General features: G+C 41.5%; 1 protein-coding gene across 1 annotated transcript; it reads right to left on the bottom strand.

Annotated features, from left to right (window-relative positions):
* Positions 1-4,395: 4,395 nt before the first annotated feature.
* Positions 4,396-16,974, bottom strand: LOC117432628 (tripartite motif-containing protein 16-like). The gene is made up of 6 exons (XM_059016739.1): positions 16,282-16,974; positions 13,110-13,205; positions 12,693-12,926; positions 12,379-12,538; positions 7,637-7,702; positions 4,396-5,394 (listed from the first exon to the last, which is right to left on the bottom strand). The coding sequence occupies exons 1-6, from the start codon at positions 16,864-16,866 to the stop codon at positions 4,862-4,864; spliced, it is 1,674 nt and encodes a 557-aa protein (XP_058872722.1). The 5' UTR covers positions 16,867-16,974; the 3' UTR covers positions 4,396-4,861.
* Positions 16,975-18,208: the final 1,234 nt, after the last annotated feature.

Here is an 18,208-nt window from a genome sequence, read left to right as displayed (position 1 = left end):
TGATGGACAGTAGACTGCTGCTTAGTAAACTGGGGTTATTCGCTAGATGTGATACGTCATCGTATTCGCATGCATTTGTAAAGGAAAATCAGGTTGAAGAGTGGAAACGGTCTGTCGCGCTATTTTTCAAGCGTATTTCAGTTTTTCGATGCGAATAACTAGCTCCGCCCACAACGTCATCACGTCGGCCAGTTTGTCCGCTAGAAATGGATTTGAATGGAAACCCAATTTTAGGTTGATTATGCGCATTACTTTTGCTGAATTTCAAATGCGTGTAAGACGTTATTCGCTTCGATATTTTAATGGTAACAAAGCCAGTGAAGAGGACCGCTTGTTGAGTCGATTTTATTATTATTATTATTATTATTATTATTTATTTCTTAGCAGATGCCCTTATCCAGGGCGACTTACAATTGTTACAAGATATCACATTATACATTATTTCACATTATACAGATATTACATTATTTTTTTACATACAATTACCCATTTATACAGTTGGGTTTTTATTGGAGCAATCTAGGTAAAGTACCTTGCTCAAGGGTACAACAGCAGTGTCCCCCACTGGGGATTGAACCCACAACCCTCCGGTCAAGAGTCCAGAGCCCTAACCACTACTCCACACTACTTCGTGTTGTTGAGGATATTGACTGCCAAAGGGGCTTCCGCATACTTGTGAACATGGAGTCTTCAAAATAAGGGAGCTTTTGTAAACTGATATTTTCTAAGACACCAGCATTCAACTAACCCACTATAATTTCGTAAAACTATTATTGTGTTAAATACGTAAGAACATAAGAAAGTTTCCAAACGAGAGGAGGCCCCATTCAGCCCATCTTGCTCGTTTGGTTGTTAGTAGCTTATTGATCCCAGAATCTCATCAAGCAGCTTCTTGAAGGATCCCAGGGTGTCAGCTTCAACAACATTACTGGGGAGTTGGTTACAGACCCTCACAATTCTCTGTGTAAAAAAGTGCCCCCTATTTTCTGTTCTGAATGCCCCTTTATCTAATCTCCATTTGTGACCCCTGGTCCTTGTTTCTTTACTGCACAATACTGTTATTTTGGTACTGCATCAGTGACTAGGAGAAAAAGAAGTCTTATTTAGTTTTTCACTGCAAATCGGGTAACCCTAACAACATTATTATTATTATTATTTATTTATTAGCAGACGCCCTTATCCAGGGCGACTTACAATTGTAAACAAATACATTTCAAGTGTTACAGCACAAGTAATACAATAAGAGCAAGATAAATACAATGACTTTGGTTCAGGCAAGTACAAGTGTGACAAAATACAATTCAATAATACAGCAGATAACAGTGACAGTGATAGTTACATCAAGATATGGTTAAATACAAAATACTACAGATTAAACACTTGGCAGATTACAGTACTCTGAAGTATAGGATTAAATGCAGTAAAATAGGGGTCAGATAAGAGCAAATAAAGCGCCTTTAAGGAAAGGTGATAGTCCCAGGGGAAAAACAGAGGAGTTCTACAGGTGCTGTCTGAAGAGGTGAGTCTTAAGGAGGCACCGGAATGTGGTCAGGGACTGGGCGGTCCTAACATCTGTAGGTAGCAGATGGTATCTGGAGGCAGCACCTGTGTTGAAAACTGGAAGAAAGTGGGCGGCAAAGAAAGCTGTGGAAGATGCAAAGGCTGCCCTTCGAATTGGTGATATCATGGGGCAAGTTCAGCATGGAAGAGGGGGTCTTGGTTTCAGTTCAGCTCCTCCTACATGGCACAAGGCAGCCCCAGCTCAAAGGAGGAAGCTGGTAGTCAACGAGGTGCAAAAGCAGGAGGAGAGGATGAGGTGTATAAAGGCCATATCCCAGGCCAAGCAGGGAGAATGGATGAGATGGGAGAGTGTGGAACAACGCAAGATTGGCTGGCAAGACCTATGGTCAATGGAACAGAGCAGGATCAGTTTCCTCATCAGGTCAACATATGATGTTCTCCCATCACCACAGAACCTAAACCTCTGGGTAGGAGAGGATCCCTCGTGCTCTTTGTGTTCATCACCTGCAACATTAAGGCACATTTTGACAGGATGTAAGGTGGCTCTTAGCCAAGGACGGTTTACTTGGCGCCATGACCAGGTGCTGCGATGTTTGGCCTTAGCATTGGAAGACAAGCGTAACATGACCAATAAGTTGTCACCTGTTCCATCAAAACATTACACAACATTAAAGATAACATTCCTCCGCCCAGGAGAGCAACCACCAAGAAAAGGTGTTAAAACCAATCCTCGCCCAGGACAACTGGAAGCTGCTAGAGACTGGAAAATGCTGGCAGATGTTGGTCAACGGCTTATTTTTCCACATGAGATTGCCACCACTAACCTTCGACCAGATATTGTCTTGTGGTCTGGATCAGCACGCCTTGTTCACCTGGTAGAGTTAACAGTGCCATGGGAGGATGCTGTACATGAGGCGTATGAGAGGAAGAAACTGCGGTATGCTCAACTAGCCACTGAAGCGGAACAGCGAGGATGGAGAGTCCGGGTTTACCCAGTGGAAGTGGGTTGTCGAGGATTTGTGGCACACTCTACAACCCGGTTTCTCAGAGACGTCGGATTCAGTGGCCAAGAGTTGCGTCGCACAGTGAAGAACTTATCTGAAGCAGCAGAGAGGAGCAGCAACTGGCTGTGGTTGAGACGGAAAGATTCTGGCTGGGGATCTCAAGCACAATAGAAAGAAAGAAACGCTGATGTACAGGTAAGTAAGCTGGGCTGAGTTGAGTGGGGGACGGAGGGGGGTGATGCTGGGACGCCAGAATCACCGTTGAGCCCTCTTGAGGTGTCGTGGGCTAGTCGACGAAACACTGAGGATGGAAGGTGCCCACTTGAAGACCCCAGAGATGTACCCTACTTAGCTCAATCCAGACGGTTGTCATGCTGATGCGCTGGGGAGGCCGCACTTTGGTTGATCCCCGGAGCCAGCATCGCAGCCGTTGTGTGTGCTGATGCGCTAGGGAGGCAATAAGCTGATTCCTGGAGCTGGCATTACACTTCAGCCATTAACACCAGACAGAAGGATATCTACATCATCATATGGAAGGAAACGTAAATGGATGGAGACACATATGGATCACATTCGTTTACTGTAAAGCTACGTCTTAGTTGGTGCTTATCTTGGCGAGAGCCGAGTTCAAATCAGCATGAAGTTTTAACATCTGCTCTCGTGTAATGGAAATCATTAGTCAGACACCAAAATCCAAGCAGAACAACTGGACAAAACATACAAAAATATCATAGTTGTTTTTTTTTTCCTATTAAGTGCTGTTGTAACTGTTAGTATTAACCTGTATATTTAAAGTTCAAAATGAATAATTCAAAACATAATCTTAATTGATACAAAATTGTTTAAAATACAATGCTCCCATGGCACTCAATTAGCAACACAGACGTTTCCAAAAACGAACACAGCATTTGAGTAACTGTGATAACAAGAAGCAGTTGGGATGATTTCAAACAGCATGAAAAGGGGCCGGTCTAAAGAAAGAGAAAGTAACATGACATTTGAAGCGCTGTACTCTTTAACAACGGACTTGTTTCAATTGTGTTGCAGAGGAGAAACACAGCTAACTGAGGAACGAGTGATTCAGTAGAGAGAGAGGCATGGACCCGACTCCAAGGAGAAGAAGGAGTAAAGAGAATGACCCTCCTGATATGTCACAAGAGCCTGCCAGTTACTGAAAGTCTTTTCTTATTAGTTCACGGTGTGGCGGCATGCTGAATAATACCTTTACTAAGAAGCTGTTCAGGAATCCAAATCACTGAGCTGAGTCTCAAGCCCAGAGTTAGAGTCCAGACCTCTCTGTGCTTCACAATGCTTCCCTATGCTTTACCACACCTCTCTGTGCTTTACAATGCTTCCCTATGCTTTACCAGAACACTCTGTGCTTTACAATGCTTCCCTATGGTTTACCAGAACTCTTGAGTGCTTTACAAAGCTTCCCTATGCTTCACCAGACTTTTGTGTGCTTTACAGTGCCTCCCTATGCTTTAACAGACCTCTCTGTGCTTTACAATGCTTACATATGCTTTACCTGACCTCTCTGTGCTTTACAATGCTTCCCTATTCTTTACCAGACCTATCTATGCTTTACAATGCCTCCCTATGCTTTAGCAGACCTCTCTGTGCTTTACAATGATTCCCTATGCTTTGACATACCTCTCTGTGCTTTACAATGCATCCCTATGCTTTACCACACCTCTCTGTGCTTTACAATGCTTCCCTATGCTTTACCACACATCTCTGTGCTTTACAATGCTTCCCTATGCTTGACCACACATCTCTGTGCTTTACAATGCTTCCCTATGCTTGACCAGACCTCTCTGTGCTTTACAATGCTTTCCTATGCTTTACCACACCTCTCTATGCTTTACAATACTTTCTCATTTCCCTCTTCCTCATTCTAATTTGAAAAACCGTGCTAATAAATAAGAAAAAGTCAGTTAATCAAATTTTTTTTTATTAAATCACATTACTAAAATCTGAAAAAATAAACAGAACAAACATTTTATAAAACTCAAGAACAAAAACACACACACACAATAAAGCAAACTTAAGTTCACTTTTTTATAAACTGTTACAGCACTGACTATTGGATGCTATTTTTTAAAATATATATAAAACATAACAATTCTTAAAAATAAATTGAATACAGTTACTTCGTATGAAATCCATTTGTTGCTAAAAACAAATAATTCCCCTCGTTTCGCTCAGCAGGTGGCGCTGTTTCTCCCCCTAACTTTCATTCAAAGTTGTGTCAGATTGAACATTCCCTTCACCCGAGGAGTGGAGAGGACAGACAGGGAGTTCAATACAAAGGGTTTCTTACAACACAAAACAGTCTAGTTCAGCTGGCAGATTGTTACAGAGGAATCATAACGAAACCAAAACCCAGGATAGAGCGGCTCAGTGAATGTGGTTTGAAATCTGTGTAGGAGGGTCATTGTGTCAGAGACGCCATAAAAGGACAGCGTGCCGACATTAAAGTCCAGATACACTCCTATTCTGGGGGAGCGGGGGGCAGTTATTACAGTTTTATTGTTATTGTGCCGGGCAGTGTAACTGGAACCAGAGCATTCCAAACTCCAGGACTTGTCATTGTATCCAAGGCCACAGGATCGATCCACTCCTTTCCTGCTGATTCCTTTATATGTGACTCCTATAGAAGCCCCTCCCCCACTCCACTCAATCTCCCAGTAACAGCGAGTCCCAGACAAATCCTCTCTGCACAGCACTTGGGCATACACGTCAAATCTCTCTTGGTGATCATCTGGATATCTCTGGGTCTCTCCCCTCAGTGTCACCTTTCTGTTCCCTTCAGACAGACAAAGGTTTCTATTTGCTGTGTTGGGGTCCAGTGTGAGCTGACAGGAATCTGATTGAAGAGAAGAGGACGGGTAGAGGAGAGACGGTTAGAAAAGTCAAATCACTGAGAAAATCAACAGTCATTGTCTGCTGCATCCTCAAATCACTCCCTCCTCCCTGCTTCACCAGTCCCTGCATCCTCCTCTATGCTCCCTCCTCCCTGATCTCTCCTCCCTGCTTCATCCTTCCTGATTCATCCTCCCTCTATAGTTCCTGCTCTATGGTTCCTCCTCTTTTCTCCCTCTTCTGTCCTTCCTGTTCCCTCCTCCCTCTATACTTCCTCCTTCCTGCTCCCTCCTGTATGTTCCTTCCTCCATAATCACTCCTGTATGCTCTCTCCTCCCTGCTCCCTCCTGTATGATCCCTACTGCTTCCTGCTCCCTCCTGTATTCTCCCCCTACTTCCTGTATGCTCCCTCCTCTGTCCTCCCTCTTCCCTGTTCCCTCCACCTCTATGCTCCCTGTTTCCTCCTGTATGCTCCCTACTGCTCCCTCCTCCCTGCTGCCTCCTCCCTCCTCTGTCCTGTTGCTCCCTCCTCCCTGCTCTCTCCGATATGCTCCATCCTCCCTGCTCCCTACTCCCTCCTATATGCTCCCTTCTCCCTGTTACCTTCTTTATGCTCCCTCCTCTCTCCTGCATGCACCCTGCTGCATCCTCTCTCCTCCCTTTTCCCTGCTCCATTCTCTATGCCCCTTCCTCCCTGCTCCCCCTTCATGCTCCCTACTCCCTCCTTTATGCTCCCTCCTCCCTGCTCTATCCTCTCTCCTCCCTCCTCCATGCTCCCTCCTGTATACTCCCTACTTCCTGGTCCCTCCTCACTCTTGTATGCTCTCTACTCCTTGCTTCCTCCTGTATGCTCCCTCCTCCCTTTATGCTCCCTCCTCCCTTTATGCTCCCTCCTCCCTACTTTATGCTCCCTACTCCTTGCTCCCTCCTGTATACTCCCTCCTCCCTACTCCATGCTCCCTCCTCCCTGCTCCCTCCTGTATGCTCCCTCCTCTCTCCTATATGCTCACTCCTCCCTTCTCCCTCCTCCATGTTCCATTCTTCCTGTTCCCTAGTCCCTCTATGCTTCCTCCTCCATGCTCCCTCCTCCCTGCTCCCTAATCCCTCCTGTATGCTCCCTCCTCTCTCCTATATGCTCACTCCTCCCTTCTCCCTCCTCCATGCTCCATTCTTCCTGTTCCCTAGTCCCTCTATGCTTCCTCCTCCATGCTTCCTCCTTCCTCCTCCCTGTTCTCTTCTTTATGCTCCCTCCTCTCTCCTGCATGTACCCTGCTGCATTCTCTCATCCCTTTTCCCTGCTTCATTCTCTATGCTCCCACCTATATGCTTCCTCCTCCCTGCACCCTCCTCTCTCCTCCCTTCTACCTCCTCCCTCCACTATGCCCCCTCTTTCCCTGCTACATTCTCTATCCTCTCTCCTCCCTGCTCACTCCTGCATGCTCCCTCCTCCCTGCTCCAGGCTCCCTGCTCCATCCTCCCTGCTTATTTATAGACAAGTATATTTAGAATGTAATAATTAAGATTGATAATCAATAGATTTGATCTATAATTCTTACTTGAGATTTATTTCTGACTTTGGATAAGTTCTCTGTCTTTATTTTTCTGTCTTCAATAAACTGCTGCTGCTATTAATTAAACCCACTTGTTGTTTGATTGTTTTGTTCATTATAATTCCTCAATCTTATCAAACTTTTTCAATTGGAACTAATCAAATGCAGCTCTGCATACAATTACAGTTCACTTAATGTTCCTACAGGGTATATGTTGCCATTTTACCCACTCAGACCCCTTGCTTACTAAATATCTTCAATAGAATATCATCCACTCTTCAAATATCTGTCTTATATTTTAATGAGCAATCCATCCCACAAGTGCAGTGATACTGCAATATACATTTACTACCAGCACAGGATGACTGGGAGGGATAGCTGTTCATTTTACCCCACAACTGGTTTCACATGCATTGTACATGTATTAAAAGATGGGATGATTATCTATTCAGGGATACCAAGATATTTAGGGAGAGAAAGGTCTGAGTGGAAAAACAGGCAACAAATGCCCCTCCCCCAGTCATTCTGCATGTATTCATCTGAACCAATACTTGTTGGAGAGGAGTGTAGATTAATGGCTTCACAATTACTAATAAATAATAAGAATTGCTGCCCTCAAGCTCCACCCTTCCCTGTTCTGTAGTGTTAGCTCTTCTCACATCTTTCAATCAAATGTTTCAGTGAAAACAGACTTACATTTTAAAAACTCAGCTCTGTTCCTTGGCTCTGGAGCCTGCAGACTGTAAACTGCAACTTTATTCACTGGGCAGAAAAAAGAGAGAAACAGAATTGAAACATGTGGATTAATACACAACACACACAGACTCCAAACCGCAATCCCCCATGCTCTTAATTTTTAAACACAAAGTGCATCTGTTCAGTTTATCAGTGTAGCAACGTTATATTAACTGGAGAGCATCTTTTTTCAATTGGGCTCATCCACAGTCACGTGACACCATAAAGACGCGCTCATTAATCCCAGCAGCAGAGCGCGCACCCCCAGCGCGAGCTCCCGTCAAACTGTCAAACAGCAACACATCCCACAATCCTCTCGGGAGCGCTTGATAAAGAAACCCGTCCAGCCCTCCCTGATCAATCCAAGAGAAACCCGCGTTTCCAACATCGGAACCACCTCGGCAACAGCCGCTCCGCATCCCATCTGAGGACAGAGCTGCATTTCCATGAGGGAGTCACCGCGAACATGGAGAAACCGGACACCCGAAAAATCACCCGGACCCACACCAACGGGCTTTGAAATACACTCTGATTCGGACTGAAGGGAATCCACTTCACACAAAAAGGGTTCACAGAAATGAACCACCCTCAGAACAAACCGGTGAACACAGACATGGAAAAATAGAAATGTGAAAGCGCGTCTTTTTAACACGCTCCCTAACAATTGCCACGGAAACCCTGACGGCAAAAAAAATAAACAAAAACAAAACAGCAATGTTACTCCGCAGAGAAGAAGAATTCAGCTCCACAACACCCGAAAAACTCCAGGAAACGTTAGCTTATTATCAAAGAGTTTCTTTTTTAAAAAACTTATTTTTATTTATTTATTATTTTAAAGGGGTTGATACCCATTTCGTGCTTGAAAGGGAACGTGCTGTTTTTAAGTTACAAGTTCAAAGTGTTCTCTTTGGTTGCAGTCGCGTATCACTCCTAGTACAGACCACAGCAATTGCGGTTTTCTCTGTACTGTCTCACACAATGCAAACCTTATTTTAAACTGTTTTCACGTTATCAAAGTTGTTGCTATTTTAAGTACACTTCTTTATGGAGTTCACCAGAGATTATAAAAATACTGCATGGGGTAGTGTGTGTTTATGTGTGTATATGTGTGTGATAGGCAATGTGTGTGTGTGTGTGATACATGAGCATGTAATGCCTGGATAACCCCCTCGCTGTGCATTACATTCTCATATCACACACCACCCCATGCTGTATTCTATAGATATTGTACAGCTCCTTTCTGTCATTCCATTTCTACATAAACTCTGAAATTAAAACGCATGCAGTTCAATTACATATTATTACTTCACACAGTAAACACACTATAAAACTACTAACATGTTTGCAAAGAATAACCCAGCTGCTTAGTACTGTGAGATGTGAAGTACTAATTAGCCAGGTTATTATCATCAAGTATCCTAAGTTAATGCTGCCATGTATTCCCCAGTGTGGGGGGAGTAAGCCTGTCATTTCTGATCCTGTAAGATATGATCCCCTCTATTAATACAGAGCCTGTCATATCTGATCCTGTAAGATACGATCCCCTCTATTAATACAGAGCCTGTCATATCTGATCCTGTAAGATACGATCCCCTCTATTAATACAGACGTGAAGGACTGCTGTGTTGTAAGTATTTCATCTTGGGTTGTCTGTCGGGACTGTACTATAAAATAACATTTGCTTACTAAGGTGGGTGTTCATTAGTTTGTATTACAAGCTGGATTGAGGTTGCAGTCTCTTCGGGGCTGTCCTGTACATAGCCAGAGTTGTGCGTTTCTTTGTGTTTAATATACAGGCAATGCACAACCAGGGTTGAGGCAATTCCTTTTTAAAAGCAATTCCTTCAAAGGAATTGGAATTTATATTTTAGAGATATTATAATAATTGTTGTGATTGTTCAACATCTTTCATCTGAAGTCGATTTAATTGACTAACAAACAGGAGTGAATTCAATGTCATTTGTTGCCACTGTGAGAAGCTCATTTTAACAGAATATTGCGAATTACAATTGTGATCAATTATGTGTTGGAATTGATTAAAAGAGAATGGGAATTGATTTTAAAAAGTAATTGAGATTGAAAAAAAAGGAATTGACCCGAACCCTGTTCACAAATGGCCAGTTTCACACGAGGCTGCAAATAGCTTCTTATTCGCCTGTTTCTTATCTGCTCCAAACTGAATGATTGGGTTTGTATGTAAAAGGGTTAAATCATGTTGGACTGCTAATTTCTCTGGCTATTTATAGAGGAGCAGTAAGTTATCAGTGTCGTCCCCAAAATTATTTAACATTACTGTCATTTTGTGAGACGAAATGCATATTTTGTGGGGCTAAAACTCATTTTGTGAGACAAAATACACATTTTGTTCACAAAATGTTAATTTTGTGGGAAAAATGCTAATTATCTGAACAAAATACCATTCTGTGGGATAAAATGCTCATTCTGTGCACAAAATACTAATTCTGTGCACAAAATACTAATTATTTTGGACGAAATGCTAATTGTGTGCACAAAATACCTTCCTGTGGGACAAAATGCACTTTCATGGGTCACATAACTATTTGTGACATCATCATGGCACACTGACACATTTTTTATTATTTATTTATCCAGGGTGACTTACAATTATTACAAGATATCAATTTATACAGACGTGCTCAAATTTGTTGGTACCCTTACAGCTCATTGAAATAATGCTTCATTCCTCCTGAAAAGTGATGAAATTAAAAGCTATTTTATCATGTATACTTGCATGCCTTTGGTATGTCATAGAATAAAGCAAAGAAGCTGTGAAAAGAGATGAATTATTGCTTATTCTACAAATATATTCTAAAATGGCCTGGACACATTTGTTGGTACCCCTTAGAAAAGATAATAAATAATTGGATTATAGTGATATTTCAAACTAATTAGTTTCTTTAATTAGTATCACACATGTCTCCAATCTTGTAATCAGTCATTCAGCCTATTTAAATGGAGAAAAGTAGTCACTGTGCTGTTTGGTATCATTGTGTGCACCACACTGAACATTGACCAGAGAAAGCAAAGGAGAGAGTTGTCTGAGGAGATCAGAAAGAAAATAATAGACAAGCACGGTAAAGGTAAAGGCTACAAGACCATCTCCAAACAGTTTGATGTTCCTGTGACAACAGTTGCAAATATTATTAAGAAGTTTAAGGTCCATGGAACTGTAGCCAACCTCCCTGGGCGCGGCTGCAAGAGGAAAATCGACCCCAGATTGAACAGAAGGATAGTGCGAATGGTAGAAAAAGAACCAAGGATAACTGCCAAAGAGATACAAGTTGAACTCCAAGGTGAAGGTACGTCAGTTTCTGATCGCACCATCCGTCGCTTTTTGAGTGAAAGTGGGCTCCATGGAAGAAGACCCAGGAGGACTCCACTTCTGAAAGAAAAACATAAAAAAGCCAGACTGGAATTTGCTAAAATGCATATTGGCAAGCCACAATCCTTCTGGGAGAATGTCCTTTGGACAGATGAGTCAAAACTGGAGCTTTTTGGCAAGTCACATCAGCTCTATGTTCACAGACGAAAAAATGAAGCTTTCAAAGAAAAGAACACCATACCTACAGTAAAACATGGAGGAGGCTTGGTTATGTTTTGGGGCTGCTTTGCTGCGCCTGGCACAGGGTGCCTTGAATCTGTGCAGGGCACAATGAAATCTCAAGACTATCAAGGCATTCTGGAGCGAAACGTACTGCCCAGTGTCAGAAAGCTCTATCTCAGTCACTGGGCATGGGTCCTCCAACAGGATAATGACCCAAAATACACAGCTAAAAGCACCCAAGAATGGATAAGAACAAAACATTGGACTATTCTGAAGTGGCCTTCTATGAGTCCTGATCTGAATCCTATCGAACATCTATCGAAAGAGCTGAAACTTGCAGTCTGGAGAAGGCATCCATCAAACCTGAGACAGCTGGAGCAGTTTGCTCAGGAAGAGTGGGCCAAACTACCTGTTAACAGGTGCAGAAGTCTCATTAAGAGCTACAGAAAATGTTTGATTGCAGTGATTGCCTCTAAAGGTTGTGCAACAAAATATTAGGTTAGGGGTCCCATCATTTTTGTCCATGCCATTTTCATTTGTTTTATTATTTACAATATTATGTTGAATAAAAAATCAAAAGCAAAGTCTGATTTCTATTAAATATGGAATAAACAATGGTGGATGCCAATTACTTTAGTCGGTTTCAAGTTATTTCAGAGAAAATTGTGCATTCTTTGTTTTTTGTGGAGGGGTACCAACAAATTTGAGCACGTCTGTATTTACATGCAATTACCCATTTATACAGTTGGGTTTTTACTGGAGCAATCTAGGTAAAGTACCTTGTTCAAGGGTACAGCAGCAGTGTTCCCCACCTGGGATTGAACCCACGACCCTCCAGTCAAGAGTCCAGAGCCCTGACCGCTACTCCATGCTCCTTCCTCCCTGCTCCATGCTCTCTCCTTCCTGCTCCCTACTCCCTCCTCCATTTACCCTCCTCATTCTATCCTGCTGCTTCCTTCCTCCCTCCTCCATGCTCGCTCCCTCTCCCTCCTGCCAGCTGCCTCCCTCCTCCCTGCTGCAAAATTCATATAAACAACAATCTGCAAGAGGTCTTTATTAATGTCTTGCAAGTCCTGTCCCTCCTCAAGCCATGGTCTATTTGAGAAATCTCTACCAAAGGAATCTATTTCACACCAACCTGTTGTGGTTATTTTGACTAATTCCCCCTTGCAGAAGTCCTCAATATGGTCTTTAAGTTCAGATACAGCTTTCCTCACAGCCTCAAAAGAGATGGCTGTAGTGAGAGTAATGCTGGGTAAGTCTCCAGCTTCAGGAGGGGCACAGAGAGACTGGAAATTCTACAACAGGAAAGTGGAGAAAAGGAGTTTTCAGTGAAACAGAATGGGGTCCAAAACATTCCTGGGAAAAAGCAAGGATTCATTCAATTGGAGAGGTCTGTCTGAAACCATCCCAGTTATGGACTTGAGATTTTCTAACAAGCAGTGATGTTACCTGTAGAAAATGGATGTGATCTTCTGTCTCTGAAAGGTGTTTCAGCTTAGCGTTTCTCCTCCTTAGCTCAGCAATCTCCTTCTCCAGTTTCTTCATGCGTCCTTCAGCCTGATTCACTGCAGCCTTCTCGTTAGCTCCAATCAGCTCAATAACCTCAGTGTGGATCTTCTCAATGGATCGGATCAGCTCAGTAAAGATCTTCTCACTTTCCTTTATTTCTATGCATGCAGATCTCTGAGTGAAAGAACACAGTAGAGGAGACATGGTTAGAATTGATATCAAAAACACATCAGACATAGACAGTAAACTTCTGTAGATGTGTTCCAGTCCATCTGTTAATAATAATAATAATAATAATAATAATAATAATAATAATAATAATAATAATAATAATAACCCCCTCTTGTCAATACCCACTTTCAGTGACTCCACAGTCTGTTTCAGCTCTTCACTTTCTTTCAGTCTCTCCTGGATTCTCTGTTGTATTTCTGTCTGTGTCTCTCCCAGCTGCTTCTGTGTAGAAACACAGTGACACAGTGATATTTCTGATGGGGCATTGAGTGATAGCCTGTCACACCCAGCACAGGCCTGTTTAAGTATGCTACTGAAACTGACAGAATTAATTCAGTTTAAAATATATATTTTTTCCTGTTTTACCTCTTTACAATATTTGGAATAATTCTCAGTGGTTCTCTAATATAATTTGTTCTTCAGTTCCAATTGCACGCCATAGACATCTGTAGCACAGGCTAGATCAGACAACATGTGTGTATAATAGTAAGATAGAACACCATCTAGTGCACAACTGCCAGCAATACAAAAGGACACTTGATCCACAGTAGCTGTCCACTAAATGGTACTGTTTCATACTAGTAACAGTGAATGATGACTGTTCTAGCATGAGTTACATGTTTGTTTTGTCAAGCACCTGGGAAACTGAAGCAGCTTTCTCATTAATTGATATTTAGGGCTTCCGATTTCCATTTTTAATCGATAAACACAGATAAAACACCCCTGATACAAAACAATGAAATCAGTGTATTCCCAATAAACACCAGAAAAACACTGGACATGGTTACTCAATTCACATTGACTTCACTCCTTTCCATGTGAAAAAATACAATAAAATAACATAAAACCTAAAAAGAATAACAAAAAAACAACCTTTTCCAGCGCAGTCGGACAATGAACCTCCATCCTGACTTGAATCTATCATTGATTCATTCTGAATGCTTTAAACTGAGTGGCAGCACATTCCTGCATTTCTATTGGAGGATTGCACATGCTTGTGAGATTTAAAACGAGATTACAATTAGAAACAGAGGGTTGTTCTTGCTCGTGGGATTTAAAGATATATTACAGTTCAATAATCTAATTTACTTTTGCTGCACCAATACCCTGAAAACATGTAAACTATCCAGCCAATAGTTTTTGCATTCTAAATCACAAAACGGTAAACCAGAAAACGACTTTTCTATTTCCGTTTTTCATAAAAAAACAAAAATCGACCCGTTTTTCATTTTCCATTTTCCAATTTTTGAGTTGAAAATACAAAAACTGATTCAGGCTTGTTTTCCCATTTTTCATATTGCTTTTTGTAACGAAGTATTTGAAATGGAATAATCTGTAATACAAAAATAAATAAGAGTCGGTGATAAAGAAGGTAGTCTTTATTCAAGCAGATATCTGGAGAGACAACACTTCACAGGCAATCTGTTAATGCTTCTCTAACAGGTACACACTTAAACAATGATAGATATACTAACGTATCAGAAGAGGGACAGACCTATTCAACCAATAAAAGCGTGCCAGCTCCCTTTAGTGATCCTATGGCAAGCTCTGTAAGATGCTAAGGGTGCGTTCGCAGAGATAATTATGCGCAGATTCTGTACAGAATCTGACCAGTTCTTAGAAGATCATTGGCTAAACTGGTCAGATTCTCCACAGAATCTGGGCAAAATGATCTCAGTGAACGCACCCTAACATTTCCTCTCTCACTGCGGTTTGCAGCTCTTACAAAAGAAGGAACTGCGATACAGTGCGAAACTGTAAACAGAATTCACCCCCACCTTCTCCATATTCTGTTACAAAAGAACCCCCCACTGCAGCATGAAAACACTCCACAACATTTAATATCTTAATTATTTAGCTCCTTCAAGACCTTTAAAAAAGGCCAGACATGGCCAGCTCTCTGTGTCCCGCTGTTATGACAATGCAATAATTTCACACCTGTGCTTATTGTCGTGGAAGTGTTCTGTCTGTTTACCAACATTATTTATTCATTCATTTAGCAGTTGTTACAAAGTACTGTATTATAATACAGCCGCAGGTCTACGTTAAGTTAATATAATAATCATCCTTGTATCACTCAGGTACACTGCATTATAATAATACTAAAAATAATAAGCTCACCATTCACGGGTACCCAATTTGTTTCACTTGGGGGGGGTGCATCCATCCATAGATATAGATATCAATGTAGGCTATTGATGCAGAAAACGTCTAACACCGAGACACATTCGATACGAGTAGAGCACGCATCAGTACTTTTTTTTTTTTTTTAAATGGTCTATTATTTAGTTTTGTATTACAGATTATTCCATTTCGAATACTTTGTTACAAAAAGCAATATGAAAAATGGGAAGCAAGCCTAAATCAGTTTTTGTACTTTAAACTCAGAAATTGGAAAATGAAAAACGGGTCGGTTTTTGTTTTTATGAAAAACCGAAATAGAAAAACAAGTTGTTTTCTGGTTTACCGATTTCCGATTTAGAATGCAAAAACGATTGGCCTGAATGTACACCCCACCCTATGACACCCTACGACCCTACCGTTCCTCTAAATTAATCTTGGTCTTTTTTTGCTTTCTTAAATTATGTGCTTGGCTTTGCTGGGAATGTCATTTTTAAACAGTTTTACCAATTAAACTATAATATCTTAAACAATGAAACTGATATATGATTCTATTAAGTCACAAGATACATATAAAAAAACACTAGGAATATAAATCATGTAATTTTACACTACAAATTCCAATGCACCACAAAACAGCTGAACAACTCCTTTTACCCTGTGAGGCAGGGCTGAGGTCCTGCACGTGTAAATAGTGTGTTTTTATTTGATTGTAAATCATGTTTTTGCCAATCAAGTGTGTGCTAGATATGGCAGGGCATTTTCAAATCCAGGATTTTAATCCTATCCAAGTCTAGAGAGGAGGTGTCAGGGAGACTGTTCCTGGAGCGGGACCTCCTTTCTTGTTTGGTCAACTTTTATTTTCTAGTTGTTTTCGAGCAGTGTTTTGTTTTCAATGTTTTGTGTTTTTTGTATCATAGAAAACCTCCTGTGTCTTTCCTGTTAATCAGCGATAGCCACACCTGTAACAACACCCCTGCTATACCATGAAATACATTATAGCACATCATAGTTTAGAAAGAGCAATTAAAAAACTAGGGCTCTTTAAATAACTCTTAATATACAATTAAAATCAGATCTAATGTGAAACTGTATAACCTAGTAAACAGACATGTTAAATATCCCTGGGAATTCTTATCTTCTAGGATAGCTACAAGGAAATGGTTCAAACCCTTACCTGTTTGCCAGTCCTTTCTTTCTTAGCTGAGACTGTATCATGGCTCCTGTGTTCATCTTGTGTACACAATAAGCAAATACACGTCTGATCGGTTCTGCAGAAGACCTCCAAAACCTTTTGGTGTTCAGCACAAAGCTTCTGCTCCAGATTTCCAATTGCATTGATCAGCTTGTGCATCTTGAAAGCAGCCCCCTCATAGTGTGACTTGACGTGTGTTTCACAGTAAGAGGCCAGGCACGTCAAACAGGATTTCACAGCGTTGAACTTTCTCCCAGTGCAGAAATCACACGGCACATCTCTGGGTCCAGCATAACGTTGAGCAGCAGGAGGAGGATTGAGTCCTGTCTTCTTTAATTCCTCCACAACTTCAGCCAGCATGGTGTTTCTGCACAGAACAGGCCTTGGGGTAAAGGTCTTTCTGCATTTGGGGCAGCTGTAGACACCTGTATGATCAATCTGATCCCAGTGGTTCTTAATACACCCCATACAGTAACTGTGTCCACATGGAATAGTGACTGGGTCCTTCAATACCTCCAGACAAACTGGACAGCTGAACCGATCCTCTGACCATACTTTTGAAGCCATTCTTGCTGCAGTGAGACAGAGAGACTGAGGATTTCACAAAGGAAACTTCAATGTGCTGATTTCCTGGAGTTGTGTAAAGCTCTAAGAAGTGTTGCTCGTTTTGTTCTCCACACTTCTTTATTTCCACTCTCTTTGACTCAGGTGAAGCCCATTGATCCTGCAGCCCCCACACTGGTTTTTTCTCCCCGTTCACTTCCTTCCTTCCTGTGTTACAGGTAATAGGACCCCACCTCCTGACCCCCTTCATCAAACATTTCAAACAGATTTCATTTCAATCAGCCTTGCTGCTGTGTTTTCATGAACAGATACAATTGCTCATTTTGAAAACTCTCCTGATAGATAGATATTAATGAACACTCATGGGGACCACACTGAGGTTAAAGGTTTAAAAGTCATCATGTTCTTTACATTTCTTACCTAATGAGGATTTTTTATGGCTGTTTCTGATTAGATTTTATTCACCATGGTTACTAACTATTCCAGCAAAACATTGCTTCTGAAAAGACTCCTGGAGGCTGATTGTGGGGAAGCGTATGACTGTTGCACGGGCTGCAGTGCACAATGCTTACCCTGTGGACTTCAGTGCCCAGCGCACCGACAATATGCTTCCCCACCTCGTTTCCCCACAATCAACCTGGACAAGAGATTTCAGAGGCAATTCTTATAGGACCCCTATTCCATACCCGGTGTTCATGTGCTCGGTTCATTCACCCTGGTTTAACATGCAGTTGTGAGCCTTCAGCCAACCCCTCTCAGGCTTGCTAAAGAACAAAGGAATTGGCTTTCCCGCTACTCTTTAAAGCATGGGACCTCAGTTCATTGCTAATCAATAAATCAATTAACACTATGCCCTTTACGTTGTGTGATATGTGTGATGCTTCACAGGATGATACACCATTACTAACAATGCTTGAGCAGATATGATCTGTTTAGCACAATGTGTGTTGGTTTGTTTTCTGTATTATGTATATAACACTGCAGGATATGTGTGGGGAATGGGCTGGGATATTTAAGCGTAATTTGTTTTGACGTGTAGTGTACAAGGACAAAAACATTCCGAGTCATTTAATTTAGGATTTGGAATGCTTGACCCAGAGTTCACTCCAAATCAAATAAAAACAAATCAAAGCTATTATACACTTACTTTATTTAAATCCTTTTTTTAATGTGTTCTGTTTAATTTCATTTTTCCTCTCGGATGCCTGAATAAATCTAGACTTTTTTTTTAAACTTTGCTCTCTTCTGCCGTAGTCTAGCTGTATCAGCATTTTGATTCTGAGCATACGGTTTCAGTATAGCATGACTATGCTGCATTTAAATATTGTGCTAATGCGTTCTGTTT

Source organism: Acipenser ruthenus, chromosome 53 (genome assembly GCF_902713425.1).
Source record: "Acipenser ruthenus chromosome 53, fAciRut3.2 maternal haplotype, whole genome shotgun sequence".
NCBI classification, from domain to species: domain Eukaryota; kingdom Metazoa; phylum Chordata; class Actinopteri; order Acipenseriformes; family Acipenseridae; genus Acipenser; species Acipenser ruthenus.
The sequence above is the reverse complement of the archived record's forward strand: the minus strand, read 5'-3'. Positions and strand labels throughout refer to the sequence as shown.